Consider the following 18,659-nt stretch of genomic DNA (forward strand, 5'->3'; position numbering starts at 1 on the left):
GGCGCTCTGTCTCTGCAGAACAAATTCATTGACCTCGAGTCGACTTCACTACCACCTCTGGAGGCTGAGTGTGACTTTATTTATTCTGGTAAGAGTTTTGTTACACATGCTATTTTTCAGAATTGGCCTGCTTCACATTCACACACATTCACACCTGAGAGCTGCCCAAAACAACCACAGTCTTGTATCATTAACCAGCTGTGCTGGAGGAACTGGGGGTTACAGCCTTGCTCAAGGGCACTTTGGCAGTAGCTGTCTAGGTAGGCTACTTGCACATTTGTCTTCAGCTGAATTATGATTGGACTGCAGACAGAAAATCCCACAAATGAAGAGCAAACGACTTTTATGCACATCAGTGGAAGTGGATTTTGATTAATATTCAGCTGCCTGCTCTCATTGACATATAAATAGCATGAACCCATTACTCTTAAATGATAAATGGTTGCTTGAGAGCATAAATGATGAACGATATTTTAACTTTGATTTTATTTCTCATACTCTTGACAATCTCACAGCTTCAAGTAAATGTTTATTTCACACTTTATTATTCATGTGGCCAAATGCCTGTCCTTGAGTAAATTTTAGGTCAATTTATGCCTGGATTTTACCTCTATTTGAATGCAATCTGAACATCCAGGATGCATGATAAAACTAGGTCATAAAGTGATCACAGTCAAGGTTTTCGTTGAATACAAATCTAACTTTAGTTATGAGAAATTGAGCCCAGAAATAGAGAGAAATAGGGCTAATCTGCAGCCTGCAAATTAGGTTAGCATAACTTTGTCGCTTCATGTCTGAGCTGTTTGACAGTATGCTATCTTGTGTATACTGTGGCATCAGTAAACAGAATGCGACAGCTTTGCATATTCTCACACTATATGGTACATATTTACTTCTTCTGATAGTGAAACGTCAGAAAGTCTCATTTGCCGCCCCTATCTTCAGGGGTTGTAACACTATTTAAAAATGACATGATGTAATGTAATGTAAGTCTGGGATCGTAATGTGAAATTAAATGTCTTCATCTGATTTCTAGGCTCATTAAGACTTGTTACTATGTGAAGAGCGATGTCTTCATTCCCAAAACATGGACCACTAGAATGCCCTAAGAGAGAGCGTCACATGGCCAAAAAACATCACACCTGGCATGCTAACATTAGCCTGTTGGCTAAGCAGCTAACTTGAAACGACTACTTGTTTTGGCTCAGCTTTGGCAAATAAAACAGCCATTTAGTTAGGATCAGGTTAACTTTAGGCAAGGAACCAGAGTGGTTAAGGTTTGGGGTAATTTAGGTAATGGAACGTTAAAGGAAAAATCTGTCTGCAAACAACACGATCAACAAGTCACTGGAACTGAATATGAGACTAAATGCTATGATGGACATTTTTTTCAGTGTTTGCCACCCCTCCCCTCCAGTACTTTGCCCTTTACAAACCTTCACTAGCCCTCTGTGCTGCTACTCCTCATGATGCTGGTGGGTGTGTTACTGAACCTGAGACATGGCTCCATAACATGTAGGCCCAGGACTCATTTTTGGATCTCAATCCATAGTTAAAAAAAAAAAAAAACAGCTTTCAGCTTTTCATTGTTTGAAGATGACATATTACTTAAAAAAGGTATAAAATCTATAGATAGTTTTATTTACTGAAATGCCTTCTAAAGGCAGTATATGACTGGTTCACACAATTATCCAATCAAAACAGGGCAGAGGTGGTATGCCCTGTTGCCCTGAGAACAGTAAGGTGAAGCTAGCGATGAGACTCAAACCAGAAAGGTTCCCTGAGAACATATTTAGGCATAAATGGCAATAGCTTAAAGGTGCTATGTGTAGCATTTTGTGTTTCTCAAAATTAAGACTCCATTTCCCATAAACCCCGTCGCTTCCTGTTGGAAAGAGTATTGCCACTTGGAACCCTTCCCCTTCCTTCCATCGCTCCACGTGTGTATGTTTTGAAGATCAAGAAGTAGGGTAAGAGTCAACAGCAAATATCCATTCCAACAAGGTAAGCTAATGTAAAGTTGAAACTATGTATTTAGAATAGTGGAACAAGAATAAAGTTATGTATTGCTTGCAAAGTAAAAATGTTGACTATAATTTATACTTAAGTCACAAAATTAATGTGGTAACGATTAATTGATGTTGAAATGCTACATGTGGCACCAGCAAGTTGCCCTGAGAGCAGATGAGGCAGCTGGCAACGTTAGCTTCAAAATAACAAGCTGGCCTGAGAGCAGAAGATGTCACTGGCTGTGACAGGTTATCCAAAACCAGCAACTTTCATTAAGGACAACTAATGAGTGCACTGAGAATAGTGCGCTCATTATTAAGAAAGTTAAAGATGGGTTTTTGCATTGGGGTGTCACTTGTTAGAAAGCTTTTGCTAATGTTTAGCTCACAGGTTTAGCTCATTCTATAGCATAGCAAGAACAAAACCTTAACGTTAAATATATATAAATAACATCAAATATAAGTAACATTAAATAATACATGCAGCAATAATGCTTAATTATGAATAATGTTACAACTAAACAGGGAACACATAAGGTTAGCTAGTTATGCTAAAATAGACATTCTGCTAAAGAGCTTCTATAAGAAAACATGGTGTAAACTGTAAAAACAAGCTTCTGGGGTGCCGTCTCTGCCCTGTTTTGAACCACTGTGAACCAGATATATCAAACGCTGCCCCCAGAAAACATCTCAATAAATAAAATTCCTCTCTGCATACAGTTCCCCTCCCTCTCCTTGACTGAATGGCAACATTGTATTAGCTGTCAGGGTGGATTAAATCTTGCTCCCATAAACAAACATCATGGTGGAAAAAAAGGAAAAGAGCTGCCCCTCCAGCGGCCCCGAAGAGGACGCATCATTCCAACCTTTTCCAAATCCTGTTCCTGGGGGCGTTTATATGCGAGTGAGTACACCATCACACTCATTACTTTGACTTCACTTTCGGTTTGGGTGCAGGTGCAGGAGGTGTCGGGGTGGGTGCAGAGGCAGGAGACGGTTTCACCTTATTATACATATTAACACACCTGCAAAACAAAAAAGACGTTACATTACATCACACAATGTAAAAAACAAAAAGATTTTCATTGTTTGATTGGAATAACATTGAATTATATTAACCTGAGTTTTAAACAATAGATGACTTATGGAGCATAGAGCTAAAAAATAACTCTGAGGTCCATTTGAATAATTTATTACTGTCTGTGCGTCACTTACATGTTTCTGATTTTCCTTACGAAAGCCTTCACCGCTCTAACCGTCCTCCTTATCCGTGCCTGTCAACAAAATGACGTATGGGTTTGTCATCTGCTTGCTGTGGTGCATTCAAAACATTTCCTTATCTAACTTCTCCCCTTTTTCTGCCTTTTATAGAGGTTTTTAATTAAAAAAAAATTTATTCTTATCAGAAAAAACTAATGTTATTATCCATCGATTGTGATTCTGATTCTTGATAAACTCCTTGAGAACAAATAATAAAAAATATGCATTATTTTTAAATCACTTTCACAAATATTTTTACACCTTGACATTATTTTATTGTGTTATTTTTTATTATTTTACTCCTTTTTTCACCATTACTATTTTATCTTTTCTCTGTCCTCTCCTTGCATAAATATATGAAGGTTTTGATTCACTGACCAAATTTTGATTGTAAGAAAAAAAATCAAATCTAATCTCACCTGCTGCTTTTTGTACAATAGAGGAAGGGAGAAAAGAGCGATCACAGCTGCAAAAAAAAAAGGACAAAGTCAACATTATAATCACAATGGTATTCATCTTCTTAAAGGGAAGGAGAAAGTATAGGAATGAGTAACACAGAGGGAGGAAAACGTTTGAATAAGCATTGAGTGCAACTCACCTGCTATCACCAGGGTCAGTCCGTTGGTTAGCAGGCCCACATAGGTCAACAGATACAGGAGCACGACAAACTGAGAAAGAGCAGAGAAAAGAAACTTGACTTGACTTGATCCCTGTAACAATTAGCTGGTAAACCATTCACACTGTCTTGGTCTTCTAAAATATGATTCATTTCAACATTTAGCTTTCAGGTTTTCTGGTTCAGTTGCTGTTGATACTTTAGCTTTGCTTGCCTCACATGGTGATTTCAGTAGTTTCAGTAGTAACAGAGAGCTCAGACCTTAATAGAGTCGATCAGGCTGTCGATGAAAAGCAGCCGTTTGATCTCTGTGACAGCAAAGGCGATCAGCAGCACCACCTCTTCTACCAGCATCACTGTCTCCTTATCTGTCAGAGAGCCATCTTCGTCCAGGTACGACCTGAGGAGACACACACACACACACAAATAATGGAGGAGGCCGCTGCTATTTAGTGTGTAGTCCAGAATCCCAATGGAACATATGAATGAGCTTTTTGATAAATGTCAAAAATAATGGCGTTGTGTGTTGAACGGATACCCACAAGATATACTATGTTTTGTTCCAGGGGTTAAAATACATCCACTAATGATTTTTGCTAACGACATGCTAATCAAAAGCAGACTACAATAGCAAGTACATGAGCACCTTTCTTTACCTCTTGTCTCATCCTGTGTTGTAGGCTATATTCAAATTATTAATAGCAATGCATTGAATAGGTATTATAGTTGTTATTGTTCATATATAGTTGAACTTGCCTTGTTCTTGTTAGTTGTTTGTTAGTTTTGTTCCAGTTGTTCTGTTTTACAGTTGTTGCTAGCTACAGGCTAACGACTGTTGTAGTCCCTTTTCCCAATCGATTAGCATTTCGCCAGCAACAATTGATACAACAAGTAATTAAAGGGTGAAAATTCACAAAGGTGGTGTTAGTTGATCTATTTTATCTCATGGAACAAAGCATAGCATAGCTAGTATTTTATTTATTTTATTTTTAGCGTTTCTTGCAAATCCCATTCATATTTTCCACAGGGATTTCGGACTACACACCAAATGGCGGAAATGCTAATTTTACAGCCTACAAAATCACATCAGACTTCACCTCTCTAAAGCACACACTTATTTTTTTAAAGAGGTACATGTACCACAATGCACTGAAGTGATATGAAACAGCAGAGGCCTGACATATAAAGTATAAACTATACTAACTATAAACTATCTGGACCTGGACGGACATGGAGAAGACTCACTGGAAGGGATGGGTGCCGGTGTTCCAGTGCAGCAGCTTGTAGAAGAGGCGGAGGGGGACGGTCACGCACATGACACCCAGGCACAGGTGGGACAGGACAGTGATGGCACTGAGCTGGAACAGACTGGCCAGGCCCACCACCAGCCCAGTGAACACCACACCAGTTTTCCCCACATTACGCCAGTACACCAGATCCACAACTGCAAAGAAAGACGCGTTAGAAACAGGAGGTGGTCTGTCTGTGGTGGGTAATAAAATGAGTATGAGAGAGAAAGATTGTGTCAGTAAATGTGTGCCAGAGATATTCAGTTTGTAGTCGTAGTTACTACAGGAAGAATCCCTACTCATTTAGGCTGCCATCAGTCAGATAGACAGTATTTCATGTTTCGTAGACGTCAACATGATAATCAGTGCGATCCCTTCTTTTTGTTGCTAAGCATAATTGCTGTGGTGTTTCTGCACTGCACTTCCCAGAAATCACCTGTGTATCAAACGTGTCCAGTACTGTGACGTCTTTTCTATTGATGAAGTTTGAGTCTCTGTAGGTAACCACTAGGGCTGAACAATTTTGAAAAAATATCTAATTGCGATTATTTTGACTGATATTGCAATTGCGATATGATTTGCGATATTAGAGGGAATGATAATTTTTACATCATTATTCTCATTTTCATGTGTGATTTTTGCGGGGATCTGTACCAAACAAAGATGTTTTCTTAAGTCTGTAGAATATGATGTGTAGGCCAGGACATCTCTGCAGCACCACAATATTTAATTTAAAATGGTATTTTGACACACATTTCTTTGACACACATGCATTTAACAAATATTGCGCCTCCTGCGATTTGAAAATTGCAGTAGTCCATATTGGGATTTAGATAAAATTTGGATTAATTGTTCAGCCCTAGTAACCACCCAGTTCTTCTTCTATTTATTCCAAACAAACCACTGTTGCTGCTGCCAGCACCATAAAACACATCACTTCCTGCAGACCAGAGGGTTTCTCCTGGGAACGACCTACCAGACACCGCATGTGTAGCCAGTTTCATGAATTGGTTTTAGGTTGAATCACTATTATGTTGTACCAATTAATGATAGAAAGAAGCAAAATGAACATCTATTTTTAAGAAAATGTCATGAATTTTTAAGCATCCAGGCACGAAAACTAGCACCATCCCTTTTCCTGTTAAGAAAATTGTGGACTCGACAGGCTGGAATTTGTGCAACCTGCACAAACACAATAATTCACCATCATGAAAAATGGTAAATTGCAAAGATAAACTAGAAAAAAATGCCGACTCACAAACTAACAACCACTCAAACTCACTACCGCCTACTACTGCACAGTGTACTGTAGAGGGAGTCTGTGAGACGGACTCTCTTGTAATATGACGTGATGTTAGAAAAAAAAGGCGTTTTTAGGAGCTTTGCTCAAAATGGCCACTTTTTCCTCTGAATTTGTGCCCTTATGTCTTGTAAAACATATTAAATTCCGCATTAACTTTTCAAATGGTCATTTTCAGACAAGGTTAAGTATAAATTTCGTAAAATATTTAACCTGCAAGTTGCTCTTTAAAGAGTGTAACAGTGTCAAATCAGTATCAACTTTGTGACCTTAGTGATACGAGTAAAATTAGGCAGTAACTAAATCACTAAATATGCTAACTACCCACATGACAAAATATGCATCATTGTTTTTGCAGTATATTACAGAAAATATGAAACCAGCTTACAGAATTAATTTTTAAGTAAAAAATATATGTGGGATGAAAAAAATAAAAAGGCTAACAGAGATTTATTGGAGAAAGAACGGAATAGAAAGAGAAGAAAGCTCTGTACGTTAAGGAGAGGAAAAGACCAAAAACAGTCAACAAGCTTTCTTTGTAGGCTGGCAAGACTTTAAATGTACGATCAGTTCCTCAAACAGTGTCCAACCACACAGAGATCACACTGATCATCCTGCCTCAACTCCCAGCTCACCAGTAGCCCACGATGTGCAGCCTGCTCTGACAGCACAGACGTAAACACAGTTACTGATGACCTGAATGGTTCCATTTGTAAAGTCACTGGAGTTTTACATTTCCACTATAGAGGCAGATACAGATTCACTCTCACAGAGGAAAACATGGACACATACCATATCATACTACATACCAATTCAAATGAATGGTGAAACCACACACTCTAGGGCTGCACTTTTAATCCAAAGCAGAAAGACAAAACACCAAAATCACGCTATTGACTGCTGCAATTTCCCATTTGCAAAAAGCTGCCCTTTTGCTTTTTCTTAGTAGGGAGTAAGGTGTTCCAGCAACCTCCTAAACAGGGTTGCACTTTAAAAAAAAAATCTCCCATTATATTGAAACCAAGGAACTCTTGAACATAAGCATCTTTTCTTTGCTCATATCTTTTGTTGAAATTGGTCTGAAAAAGCTGCATGTATTGCAATTGATAATGCAGTTGCAACATTCAACAAATAAATTAATAAATAAATAAATAAAGCAAACTATGACTTGTATATAGTGTAGTCTTGTCTCGTACACGTACACACACACACACACACACACACACGAGTAGTGCACAGCAAGTCTGCACTGTTGAAGTTATTAGTCCTGTCTGCAACAACACAAGCCACAAATGAGAAACCTAACTCCAGTGTAAATCTAGAGGTAATTATCTGATTAAAACAAACATCCAGGAATCTTACACACACACACACACACACACACACACACACACACACACACACACACAAACAAGTTGTGTTCCAACAGACCACTTACAAGCAACAGATTCACAACAGTATGGTGAAGCATAAATTATAAATAAAACCCTTGCACTGTTAGTCCTAAATCATTCTACTGATTTACTTTTATTCCTAACTCCTAACCTTAACCTAATCCTGACTCTGACCCTAACAGCAATGCTTTTGTAAATGAAGTCTCAAAAATGGCCCTGACAAGTGATCAAGTGAATTGAAAATTTCCTTTCCTTGCAGGGGCATTTAGACCCTGAACAAACTGTTAAAACACAGATCACACACACACACACACACACACACACACACACTCACACACACACTTTTGAGTTCCTTCCTCTCTATTATAAGCCCTTCACCTGAAACACAATCCTACTGTACATTCATCCGTCAAGACTAAGCCATATTAAATCTCAGTGGAGTCATCAGTCCAGTCAGCCAAAATGAAACAAGCAACAATATTCAATTCAATTTCAATTCAAGGTGCTTTATTGGCATGACAGTTCACAAACAACCAATATTGCCAAAGCATGTAACAAGTAATTGTAACATGTAACAACAATATTCTGTCAGCAGCAGCTTCTCATTTAGGTCTCATTCTGTCCCATCTGTCTCCCGGCTGAAAGACGAGTGTGAGTCAGACTCAGTATTTGACTGGTCACCCTATCTCTAATCAAAGCACCTGCCCAGTAGAAAATGTACACTTCCTCTCCCACCTCTCACCGCCTTCCCAGCTAGCTTCACGCTCCCTACTTATTCCCTCCATGTCTGTTCTGATTCACTTTACTTAAAGCTGTCACCATTTATTTTCTTACCTTTGGTGGCCATTTCAGCGGTGATCCTGCTGCTCTCCTGCCTTCGACTCCCCTGCACTTCCACTGTTGGCTGCCACGCCAGGCTTTTTTTGGCCACCCCAGCTCCGTCAGCAATATCAGGCCCGGCTGGCCTAATTTTATCCTGTATTGGATACCCCCTGTTTCAATTCACACACACACACACACACACACACACACACACACGCACACACACACAAATTGGGAACTTGAGACGTCAGCATGTATTTAAGTGAAGACGGTCCCTCAGCTTGCAGAGAGACCCATGGTTCCTCAGCCAGTTGGTGGCCTACATGCGCCCACAAGCCTTCTCTGCCAAGTGTGAGTGAGAAACAGGCTTTTAATGCAATATTCATTTGCAAGTAGGCATGATAACAAGCACATAACCAGCATTAGCAGGGTGAAATAAAGAGGATAAATTCTCCACTAGTTAAAGTACAGAACATTCAGCATTCATGACAAATCAATCAGTTTATAAGAGGGCTTCAATGATCATTTGAAACTGAGTAGTAGACTAGTTTTAGTGAGGGAAAATGATCAAGGCTTTGCATGTATCACAGCTTGAATGCTTGCAAGAGATACATTTTCTGAGACACAAGGCAACTTCCCTCTGCAGAGTTAATTATCTCAAAGAAACAAAGGCATGCCATCAAAACAAGCATAATTTTAGGAAAATGGTATATCTTTTCAGCACATTTCAACTTTTTGCAAGCAATATATTCTCTGGTGACTCTTTACACAAGCCATACATCACATCTTGAAAATGATCTTATCTAGTGGAAACATGAATTCATTACTTAAACAAATGACTCACTCCTCATCATAACCTAGCAATTGTTTAGTCCTCTAGTTTTATTATAGTAATGAGCTCACAAGCTAAGATTCCAATACCAAGCCTTTCGGTTACTAATGTTGCTGCCAGGTGGCTATAAATGAATATAACCTGACTGAATGTTTCTTAATCAGCTCCCTGTGTAATCAAACATAATTATGTAATTCAAATTGTTGAATGAAAATTGTAGAATTCTCGCTTGGCATTTCATTGTCTCCAAAACAATGTCTAGGTAATATCCAGATTATCAACATTCATTCATACTGAATGAATGTCAGTATGAATGATTCATACTGAATGAATGAATGTTGATGTGCTGAAACTGAATCACAGCATGGCTTTTGTTTTGTTTGATGAAGCTAAAAAGCTTTGCAACAACTTGCTAATTTAGCTTGTCTTGTTATCCATCATTGAGAGGTTATATGTTAGATGGTGACATTTGAAATATCCATTTTGGACTTTGTCTCACCACTTGGCCAATCACTATTGGTTAACTATAATGCTAGGGAAAATGATATTTGGAGATGTTGGGACAAAATTAATTCCAAAGCCATAAAAACGTTGGGGTCTGATAGCTGCATATTCACATGAATTGTCTTTTCAGTTATGTAGCTCACACCCACACCTAGTAATTTTTTACTCAGTTACACTTATTGTGCCAGGGGGCACTCATTATCCAGCGGTATATGAAAATATACAGAGAGGCGAATCTCCTCTCCATTTTAGCATATTTCTGACCTAAGCTGCTCGCTGCCATGGCAACATTTTGGCAAGAAAGGGGATGAAGACTTTTAGTTTTCCCCAGATTCTGCAAATCTCAGATACAAAGAGTCTCGGGGGAATTTTTAGCTCCACTTCCTTGGAGTTACCATGTACTGATTCGAACGATATTGAATATATAAAGATTTTTTTTTGTATCATGCTATGGAACGTTTTGGGCATCTGGATCATACCCCAACTCATAAAGCTCCAGAGGTTTGGTCTCTGCTGGGTTTACCTCCTATGGCAAGCTGTTTCAACCTGATAGTGACAAGTGAGCTTTAGTGATTAAACGTTAAATCAGCTCACCATACACCTGGAGTCCAATCACATTACTATAGCATGATGGGCAGACAGTGTCCTCATTCAAATGATGTAATGAATTACAGAGAGCAGTGATGCAATCCTGGCTGACTGGACAGATTTAAACAGTTGTTAAGGGAAGGCTGCCAAACAAGAGCAAGTCATGTTGTAATGCAGATCATCTGAAAATGCTTGCAAAATGGAGGCTTTAAAAAAAAAAAAAAAAATTGAATAGCTGTAAATCAAACAAAAACAAAATTCAAATGTCCACTGATTTTGACCCTTTATCGCTTTAGAATTGATTGTATACAAAATTAATTAAATTAGTTAAAATGTATGCTAACCCTAACATTAGTGTCTTTTATACATGGAACAAATAAATATTTAGTATTGTTCCTTTGTTTCTTTCGACAGATTTGATACAGATTTTAGGGGTACAGTAGTATTTCATCCTCAAGACAAATTTCCAAATATTCATATCAGTTTAAGCACGATACAAAGAGAAGCCTAACGTATGTCAGCACATATAAAAAAACCTGAAAAAAAGACATTTAACCCCCTAATTAACAACCACATCCAGTCCCTGACTTTGCTTTATTGCCACATAAATTACAAATACAAAGGATCAGATAAAGACTGGTTGAGACCACACACACAGTAAATGTGTTGTTGAACTTTTTCACCCTTCAGCATTCACTCCTAACCTGAACCCTAAATATTCAGGTCAAACAGTCAAACTCCAACGTTATCTACCAACATTGTTTTTCTCATCATTGATAGTTGTAGACTGGAAAACATACTCCCTGAAAAGGTTGATCAAAGACACAGAATGAAAAAGTATTATGCAGGACTTTTTTGTTTGTTTTTTAAGTAGGGTTTTCATTCAGAGCACTAATGCAGCGCTGCAGGTCTCCAGGGCTGCCGGTGTTGGTGGGTGATCACTCATGAATTCCTATGGAGGAATGTGCACTAACCATTTTTAATGTACTAAAGTGAAATATCAGTTTACAGGGAGCATCTGAGTGCACAATGAGATTAACCTTTTTTCTTCCCCCCACTTCTTGCTGTCTGTTTCTCTCCCCTTCCCTCAGCCAGCCGCACATGTAGCACTGCGTGCTAAATGGCTGACAGTCCTGTAATCCACAGCAGTGGAAGCCCAGTAATCCAGGCCGATCAAAGGTTGAGATTAGCAAAGATGTGGGAGGGGCAGGATGAAAAACACAGTCGCAGATAAGAGGAGAGCAAGGGAGAGTGGTGGAGCGGGGCAGCTCAGACACGACAGCGGTGATGTATGCTGCGCAGGGATTGGTGCACACAAATAGCCAGCCAATCACAGAGGAGGCAGGGAAAATAACAAGGCAAGGGGAGAGCTGGTAAAAGAGGGAAGAGCTATGAAAAAAAGGGAGGGAGAAGGTGAAATAAAACAGCACGACAGAGGAGAGGAGAGAGAAAACAAAGAGGAGAGGGAAGGATGAGCAAAGGAGAGAGTGCAGATCAGTGAGGTCTCCAGAGAGAGCGAGAGGAGAGAGAGCGGAGAGAGGAAGGAGATGAGCAGGAAGAGGGGGGTGAGCAGCAGCCAGAACAGAGAACATCCATCAGCTTAGGCAGCCATGCTTTGAGCCCTGGAGCGGCAGGGCTACGCAGACACGGCACAGGCCCAGCATCAGGCCCAGCTCAGCCCTCCGTCCCCGGCCACACACATCCGGCAGGGACCAAAAAGAAGATTCCCACGCACCGGCTGCGCACAAGAGCCATGAGAACAGCCAGGAAGGGGAGCGTGGAGATGCCTGCGTTCGTGCGGCAGCTGGTGAAAGAGACGGAGAAGAGGGTCAGCTCCTTCTTCAAGGGGGGCCGCGGAGGAGCAGGGGAAGGAGAGCAGCCGGGCGAGGGGGAGGGGGAGGAGGTCATGCCCAGCCCCTACCTGGACCGTCCCGTCCTGGACAAGCTGACGGAGGAGGGCTGCTCCCGCTGGGGCCTCACCTACGCCCTGGGCAGCATGCAGGGCTGGAGGGCCAACATGGAGGACTTCCACAACTGTGTGCCACAGCTGGGCGGCGAGCTGGCCGACTGGAGCTTCTTCGCCGTGTTTGATGGGCACGCCGGCAGCAGCGTGGCACAGTACTGCTCCCAGCAGCTTCTGAGTCAGATCCTGGCTACAGGTGAAACACATGGAATTGAAATGAATGAATGAAGTGTTTTATACTGCAGTCGTTCAGGCTCGCTAAGATATGATCAAATATGCTGGAATAGAGACATTTTGTAAGAGAACAGGAATCAGTGATTCATTGCAGTGATGCTTAGCTGTGTTTGAGATATGTTATTCTTGCAGCTAGTAAGTTTTTCTGCTTACAATGTTAGACATAGGGGAGAGAGAGAAGAGGGAGGAAAGCTTCCTTTTATTAGTCATCAACATCATGATTGATCATTTGTCATTTTATTCTGTGAAGATGTGCTGTTATATATTGCTATGATTCAGTATATTCATGGGACTCTTGGCTCAACACTAAGTGTTTCAGCACTGTATGTATTTGTGCCCCCAGGTGGCATGGGCCCAGAGGACGACCCTGAGAGGGTGAGAGGGGGCATTATAGAGGGCTTCCTGCAAACAGACAAGCACCTGCACACTGTGGCACGCCGGGAAGGCTGGGAGAGGGGCGGCACCACCGTGGTGGCCACTCTCATCTCGCCATGTTACATCTACTTTGCCAACTGTGGCGACTCGAGGGCCATGCTGTGCCGGTCTGGGCAGGTCTGCTTCTCCACCGAGGACCACAAGCCCTACTGCCCTCTGGAGAGAGAGCGCATCGAGAGCGCAGGTGGCTCGGTGTCCCTCCAGCGGATCAACGGCTCCCTGGCTGTGTCCCGCGCCTTGGGGGACTTCAGCTACAAGGGAGCGGAGAACCGGTCAGCCGGCCAGCAGATGGTCTCCCCGGAGCCAGAGGTGTGCGTGGTGGAGCGCTCGCCAGCGGACGAGTTCCTGGTGCTGGCCTGCGATGGGGTGTGGGACACGATCACCAACGAGGAGCTGTGTGCCTTCATCCACAGCCGGCTGCGCGTCTGCACCGACCTGAGGGACGTCTGTGCTCAGGTCATTGACCTCTGTCTCTATAAGGTCAGAACCTCTTCCTCACGTTAGCTGAAGATAGGTGGACATTCACATGAATCAGTGTAAATATTATTCTAGCCCCTTTTAATTGGACAGTGGACTTAGGCCCTGGTAAATTCTACATAGAGTTGAATAATCCTTTTAACTTTTTATGAAAACAGAAAAGCCTCTTAGTTTAAAAATGGATTATATCATTTTACTGGGCTGTGGATTTTATTATATAATAATGTAATCCCTTAAACTATGACTGTGTTGAGTTGGTTGCATGATCTGAAGTCTGCCAGGGTCATTCCACTTTTTAATAAAGGAAGTAAGCTTGATCAAAGTAAATACGGACTAGTTTCTATTTAGTGCAGCATGTCTAAGGTCATTGAAAATATAGTTTTTTAACAAACTGACTAATACCTGATCACACACAACCCTGCGGTATATATGAATTTCAGTCGGGCATTTGAAAAACTCACTCCACTGACACCTACCTTTTATATCTAATGTATTTTATCAGAAAGGAGGTAGATAATGGAAAAATAGTGAGATGGTGCTGTCAGTACAGTCAGTCATAGTATCTCACTGTCTAAATTCAAAGCTATTGATCTTAACAATGCTGTGGTCAGTCATAGGACACAAGTGTAGAATGTGGGGTTCCACAAGGAAGTGTATTGGGTTCACTGTTTTATCTCTTGTATATAAGTGATCTGAAGGCTACTTGTCCTTGTGATCTCTTTTTATATACAGATGACTCGGCATGACTTGTTTCTCGTGAAGATAAAAGTAAAGTTGAAAGTATATGTAGTGTAGATCTACAGAATATCAGCAGATGGATGTCAGATAATTGGTCAAAACACAATCAGTACTGTTTGGCACCAGGATGAAATTGAGAATGTCAGCTTGTTTGGAAGTTAAAGTTGGTGAATCTGTGCAAAGATTCAGTCAAAGGAGTCAAATACTCAGGATGTATGCTGGATAGCCATATGTCAGGAGCGGGTCAGGCCCAAACACTACTCACAAAAAAGAACCAAAGATCAACCCTAGTTTTTTTTTAAGATAGAAAAGTGATGGTGACTCTAGCTGGAGTTTTGTTTCAGCCTCACTCTGACTTGCCTGCTGGTCATGGTACAATACTCTGACAAACTACCTTAAAAGTAAAATGCAGACCTGTCAGCACAGGTTAGTAAGGACTCTTCTGGGTGTCACTATGACGACTCATCTTGACCGCTCTCACTTTGAGAGTCGCGGACAGTTGAGAGTTGATTTTCGAGTCTCTCAGGTTGAACTAATGGTACACAGACTATTGTTCACTGTGCTGTCCCTAAATACTTAATGAATTATTCCAGACCAGTGAGGGAGGTTCACAATTATTCCACTAGGAGCAGCTCCATTGATTTCATTCCTCCTAGATTAAAGAGCGGTTTGGGAAGGACACTTTTCAGTTTACAGCCGTGGAATAGCTTGCCAGGTAGCTTCAAGACTATCAACAGTTGGAATAGCTTTATATTTAAGCTTACAGAAGTTGGGAAAAGAAAGTTAAACAAAATTCAAAATTAAGTCCATGATCATAAGTCAGTTATTTTGTTACTGGTGTTTATTACTGATGTGAATTAACACATTTCCAATCTATTGTTGTTTGTATTGATATGAGCCTATAATGAAAGCATCTGTGTGCCATTCTAGCCATTGCAGATCTGCTGCCCCATTCCCTCCACCTTTCCATCTTATCCAAAAGGACCACAATGGAAATAAGCTATTGAGCTTTATTGTGTTATCCTCACCCTTTTTGTTTTAACTCATGTATATCTTCTATGTGAAGAACTGTACATGTGTTAAGTGAAATTTGTCAAATAAATTCCATCAGTCAAGCGACCATGTTCACAGAACATCTTGAGGTCCTCAAGGAAATGAATATTAGAAATTGGGTTTTATTGCCCATCTTATATTCTCTCTAGAGACGAAGCAAACGAGCACACCAGGATAAATATGGGCCCCATGTGTGCAGTCTGTCAAGCTGCACTCGATTTGTCCGTGATGTCTGTCGTGTCACACTGTTATGCAACAGGGCTTCAGCCAATGGCCTGAAAATGTCACTGTTTCTTCCACACTTCATTTACAGTCTCTAGGAAATGGGACACTGGCATTCACATCCTTGAGGGGAAAATGATCTTATTATTTCTAGGACGGTTCACCCAGACTTAAATAGTGTTTCAAATGCTGACATGTGTGAGGTCGGCCATCAGCTCTCACCTCCACTGTCTCTGCTCCACAGGGAAGCCTGGACAACATCAGCATCATCCTGCTGTGCTTCCCTGGCGCCCCCCAGCTGTCAGCAGAGGCTTTACACCAGGAGGCCGAGCTGGAGGACCTGCTGGAGTCCAAAGTAGCAGGTGCAGATTTATGTGGCGGTCACTGTGGCCACTCCCATTCTGTCATAAGTGAATCATTTTAGCATCATCATTCACCGTGATGCCAATTACGCATTCAAGAAACCTGTTTTTGTCAGGGTTTAATATTGAAATACTGAAACCCTTTTGTTTTCTTGTGGTTTATTTTTTTGTGGTCCAAGCACATAGAGCTGAAACCCTTTTGTACTTGTCCTGGTTTATTAGATCATGAAAGCCTGTAATGATTATTCTCATACAAAGATGAATGCTTGTAGACCATCAAAACGTATTCTCCATCTTCATCCTTTACTGTCTTGAAATCCAGGATCTTGAATCCTGGATTTGCCACTTGCCGAATGTGCTCATATATTTGCTTCTGTGTTTTTGTTTTGTGTGACATTTGATAGAGATTTATGAAGAGCTGTGTGCCAGAGGGGAGGAGCCTGACCTGCTGTCTGTCCTCACAGTCCTGGCATCCACTGTCATCCCTGGATTACCGCCAGGTGGAGGCATACAGAGCAAGTAAGAGACTGAAAATATGTGTGTGTGTGTGTGTGTGTGTGTGTGTGTGTGTGCGTATAGGGTGCGTATAGGAAAATGACATCATGTTATGTCTGTGTGTTACAGAAGGAACTGCATAATTTCTGCTTACTATCAACAAAGAGAGATGCACAAGCCCACACTACCCAATGTAAGTAAACATATATACTGTACATATAAATACATTAATACCATTGTATACATTTGTAGCCTTATATACATTTGAAGGCATGTTGTCTCAGTATTAGGCATTATGCACACTGTTTTCACCATTATTTCGTCTGTTACCTGTACTTCCAGGATTTGGGAGCGTCCAGAGAAGCCCAGCTAGGATCCATGGACAGATTATAATTAATGTCTATACTAAAAGTTTTCTTCATGTGTGGAATTTGACAAAAAGGGAGACAATGAAGAGACTGTCAGGGAAATGTTCTCCCATGACGCTAGTAAGCAACATCTTGACGTAACAAATACAATGCAAAAATAAGTGTAATAAAGCCTGATATGTTTTATATTTATACAAGGATATTTTGTAAAACTTGCTCAGAAATATTGACCCAGCAACAACCCTCTGCCTCAAATTCAATGAACAAGATATAGATGATAATTTTAATTGATATACTGTAAAATTGACCATCGATCAACCTATTGTGAAATTGTACATTTTCATAGGTATTCTGTTGTATAAAGATAGGAGATAAAATAAGGAATGTTACTATGTGGGGTTGTATTTCAAGTTAATGTTTTAAGATTAGAATTTAACAGTGAAAGTTAGATTTTTAGTCTGTTACCTTTCCTCACCAGGGAGGGAAAGTTTCCTTCTTCCTTATTGACTGAAAACAGCTTCTTAACACTGTATTCTGCAAGCCACAAGCTAGCTTGTTAGCTTGCAGCTAACAATATCCATTTGTTTCAACAGAGAATGCTAACAATGCTATTTGGGCCAGTGGATAGGAATGTAGAAACTTTTCTTTTATCCCATAAGGGAGTGCAACAGACTAAATTTTTAATTGTTAAGAAACTTGTTAAAGAGCCATCAAAATGCAATATATAGCCTACTATTCACACATGCTTTAATATGGTTAGAGATATGTTTAAAAGTATTTAAAAAAAAAAAAAAAAAAATACCACAAAATATATGTGTACTTGTAAATGACATTCATTCAAAATATATTTTGGACAGTGAAAATACATACCTGAATGAAAACATATATATACACATATACAAGTATATCCAAAATTTGTTTTGACCAATCAAATGAATGTTATCTACATACACATTTGTTGCCAATTTTCCTATATTTGAAACATATCTCTAAACATATTCTGAAGTCTATGTGAAATGTATTTTTTCCGTAGGAGTTGGATGGTATGTACAGTGCTGCCTTACTTATCTTTTTCAAAGTAGATTGGACAAGTTGTGACCAGACTATAGGAAGAAAATGGAATGAAAGGGACAGAAAGTTTATCCACATCTTACTGCATTGATGTATGATTTAAATAAGTAATTTCCTTACATTCTGTGTATAGACATTACATGTTAAGAGTCATGATTGTTTCCAGCCTAAATAAAGATTATTTGACTGACTAGCTGCCACCTTTTGAATACTCACATAACTCACTAAAGCATCACGTTATATTTTTGACATTGTTTTGATAGCAGCAACAACGAAGACATTTTTTCAAGCATGCCCACTAGAAGAAGTCTCCCTATTAAAACTGGTGATTTTGCCTAGACTCTCCAAACACTTTCATGTTATGTTCGACGCACACATGCGGCATAGAGGATAAGAATGACACTGAATGAATTAAAAAGGATTATCTTTGCATAGGAAATGATCTCCTCCAGACAGCCGGGCCGGACCGACCTGAGAGCCTGCATGGTGCTCTCCAGACTGCTGATGTGAGAGTATGACTATCTCTACAGCGCTTATTAACATAAGGACCTCCTCCATGGGCCCCATTTGATTAGATGTGCTCTATTCAAACTCCCTTGTATCTCAACGATTTCATGATTACTATGA

The 18,659-nt window shown here is 40.3% G+C and overlaps 2 protein-coding genes across 2 annotated transcripts; one reads left to right on the forward strand and one right to left on the reverse strand.

Annotated features, from left to right (window-relative positions):
• Positions 1-2,934: 2,934 nt before the first annotated feature.
• On the reverse strand, positions 2,935-8,715 carry rtn2b (reticulon 2b). The gene is made up of 7 exons (XM_071539586.1): positions 8,703-8,715; positions 5,131-5,329; positions 4,147-4,285; positions 3,868-3,937; positions 3,689-3,735; positions 3,225-3,283; positions 2,935-3,034 (listed from the first exon to the last, which is right to left on the reverse strand). Exons 1-7 carry the CDS (start codon positions 8,713-8,715, stop codon positions 2,935-2,937), a joined length of 627 nt encoding a protein of 208 aa, XP_071395687.1.
• A 3,652-nt stretch (positions 8,716-12,367) lies between these two features.
• On the forward strand, positions 12,368-17,052 carry ppm1nb (protein phosphatase, Mg2+/Mn2+ dependent, 1Nb (putative)). The gene is made up of 6 exons (XM_071539617.1): positions 12,368-12,773; positions 13,155-13,726; positions 15,981-16,098; positions 16,503-16,617; positions 16,723-16,786; positions 16,936-17,052. Exons 1-6 carry the CDS (start codon positions 12,368-12,370, stop codon positions 16,984-16,986), a joined length of 1,326 nt encoding a protein of 441 aa, XP_071395718.1. The 3' UTR covers positions 16,987-17,052.
• Positions 17,053-18,659: the final 1,607 nt, after the last annotated feature.

This window comes from Centroberyx affinis, unplaced genomic scaffold (genome assembly GCF_046629955.1).
Source record: "Centroberyx affinis isolate AG114_WGS23_722 - 3 ecotype Tasmania unplaced genomic scaffold, CSIRO-AGI_Caff_v1 ptg003475l_1, whole genome shotgun sequence".
Classification (NCBI taxonomy): Eukaryota; Metazoa; Chordata; class Actinopteri; order Beryciformes; family Berycidae; genus Centroberyx; species Centroberyx affinis.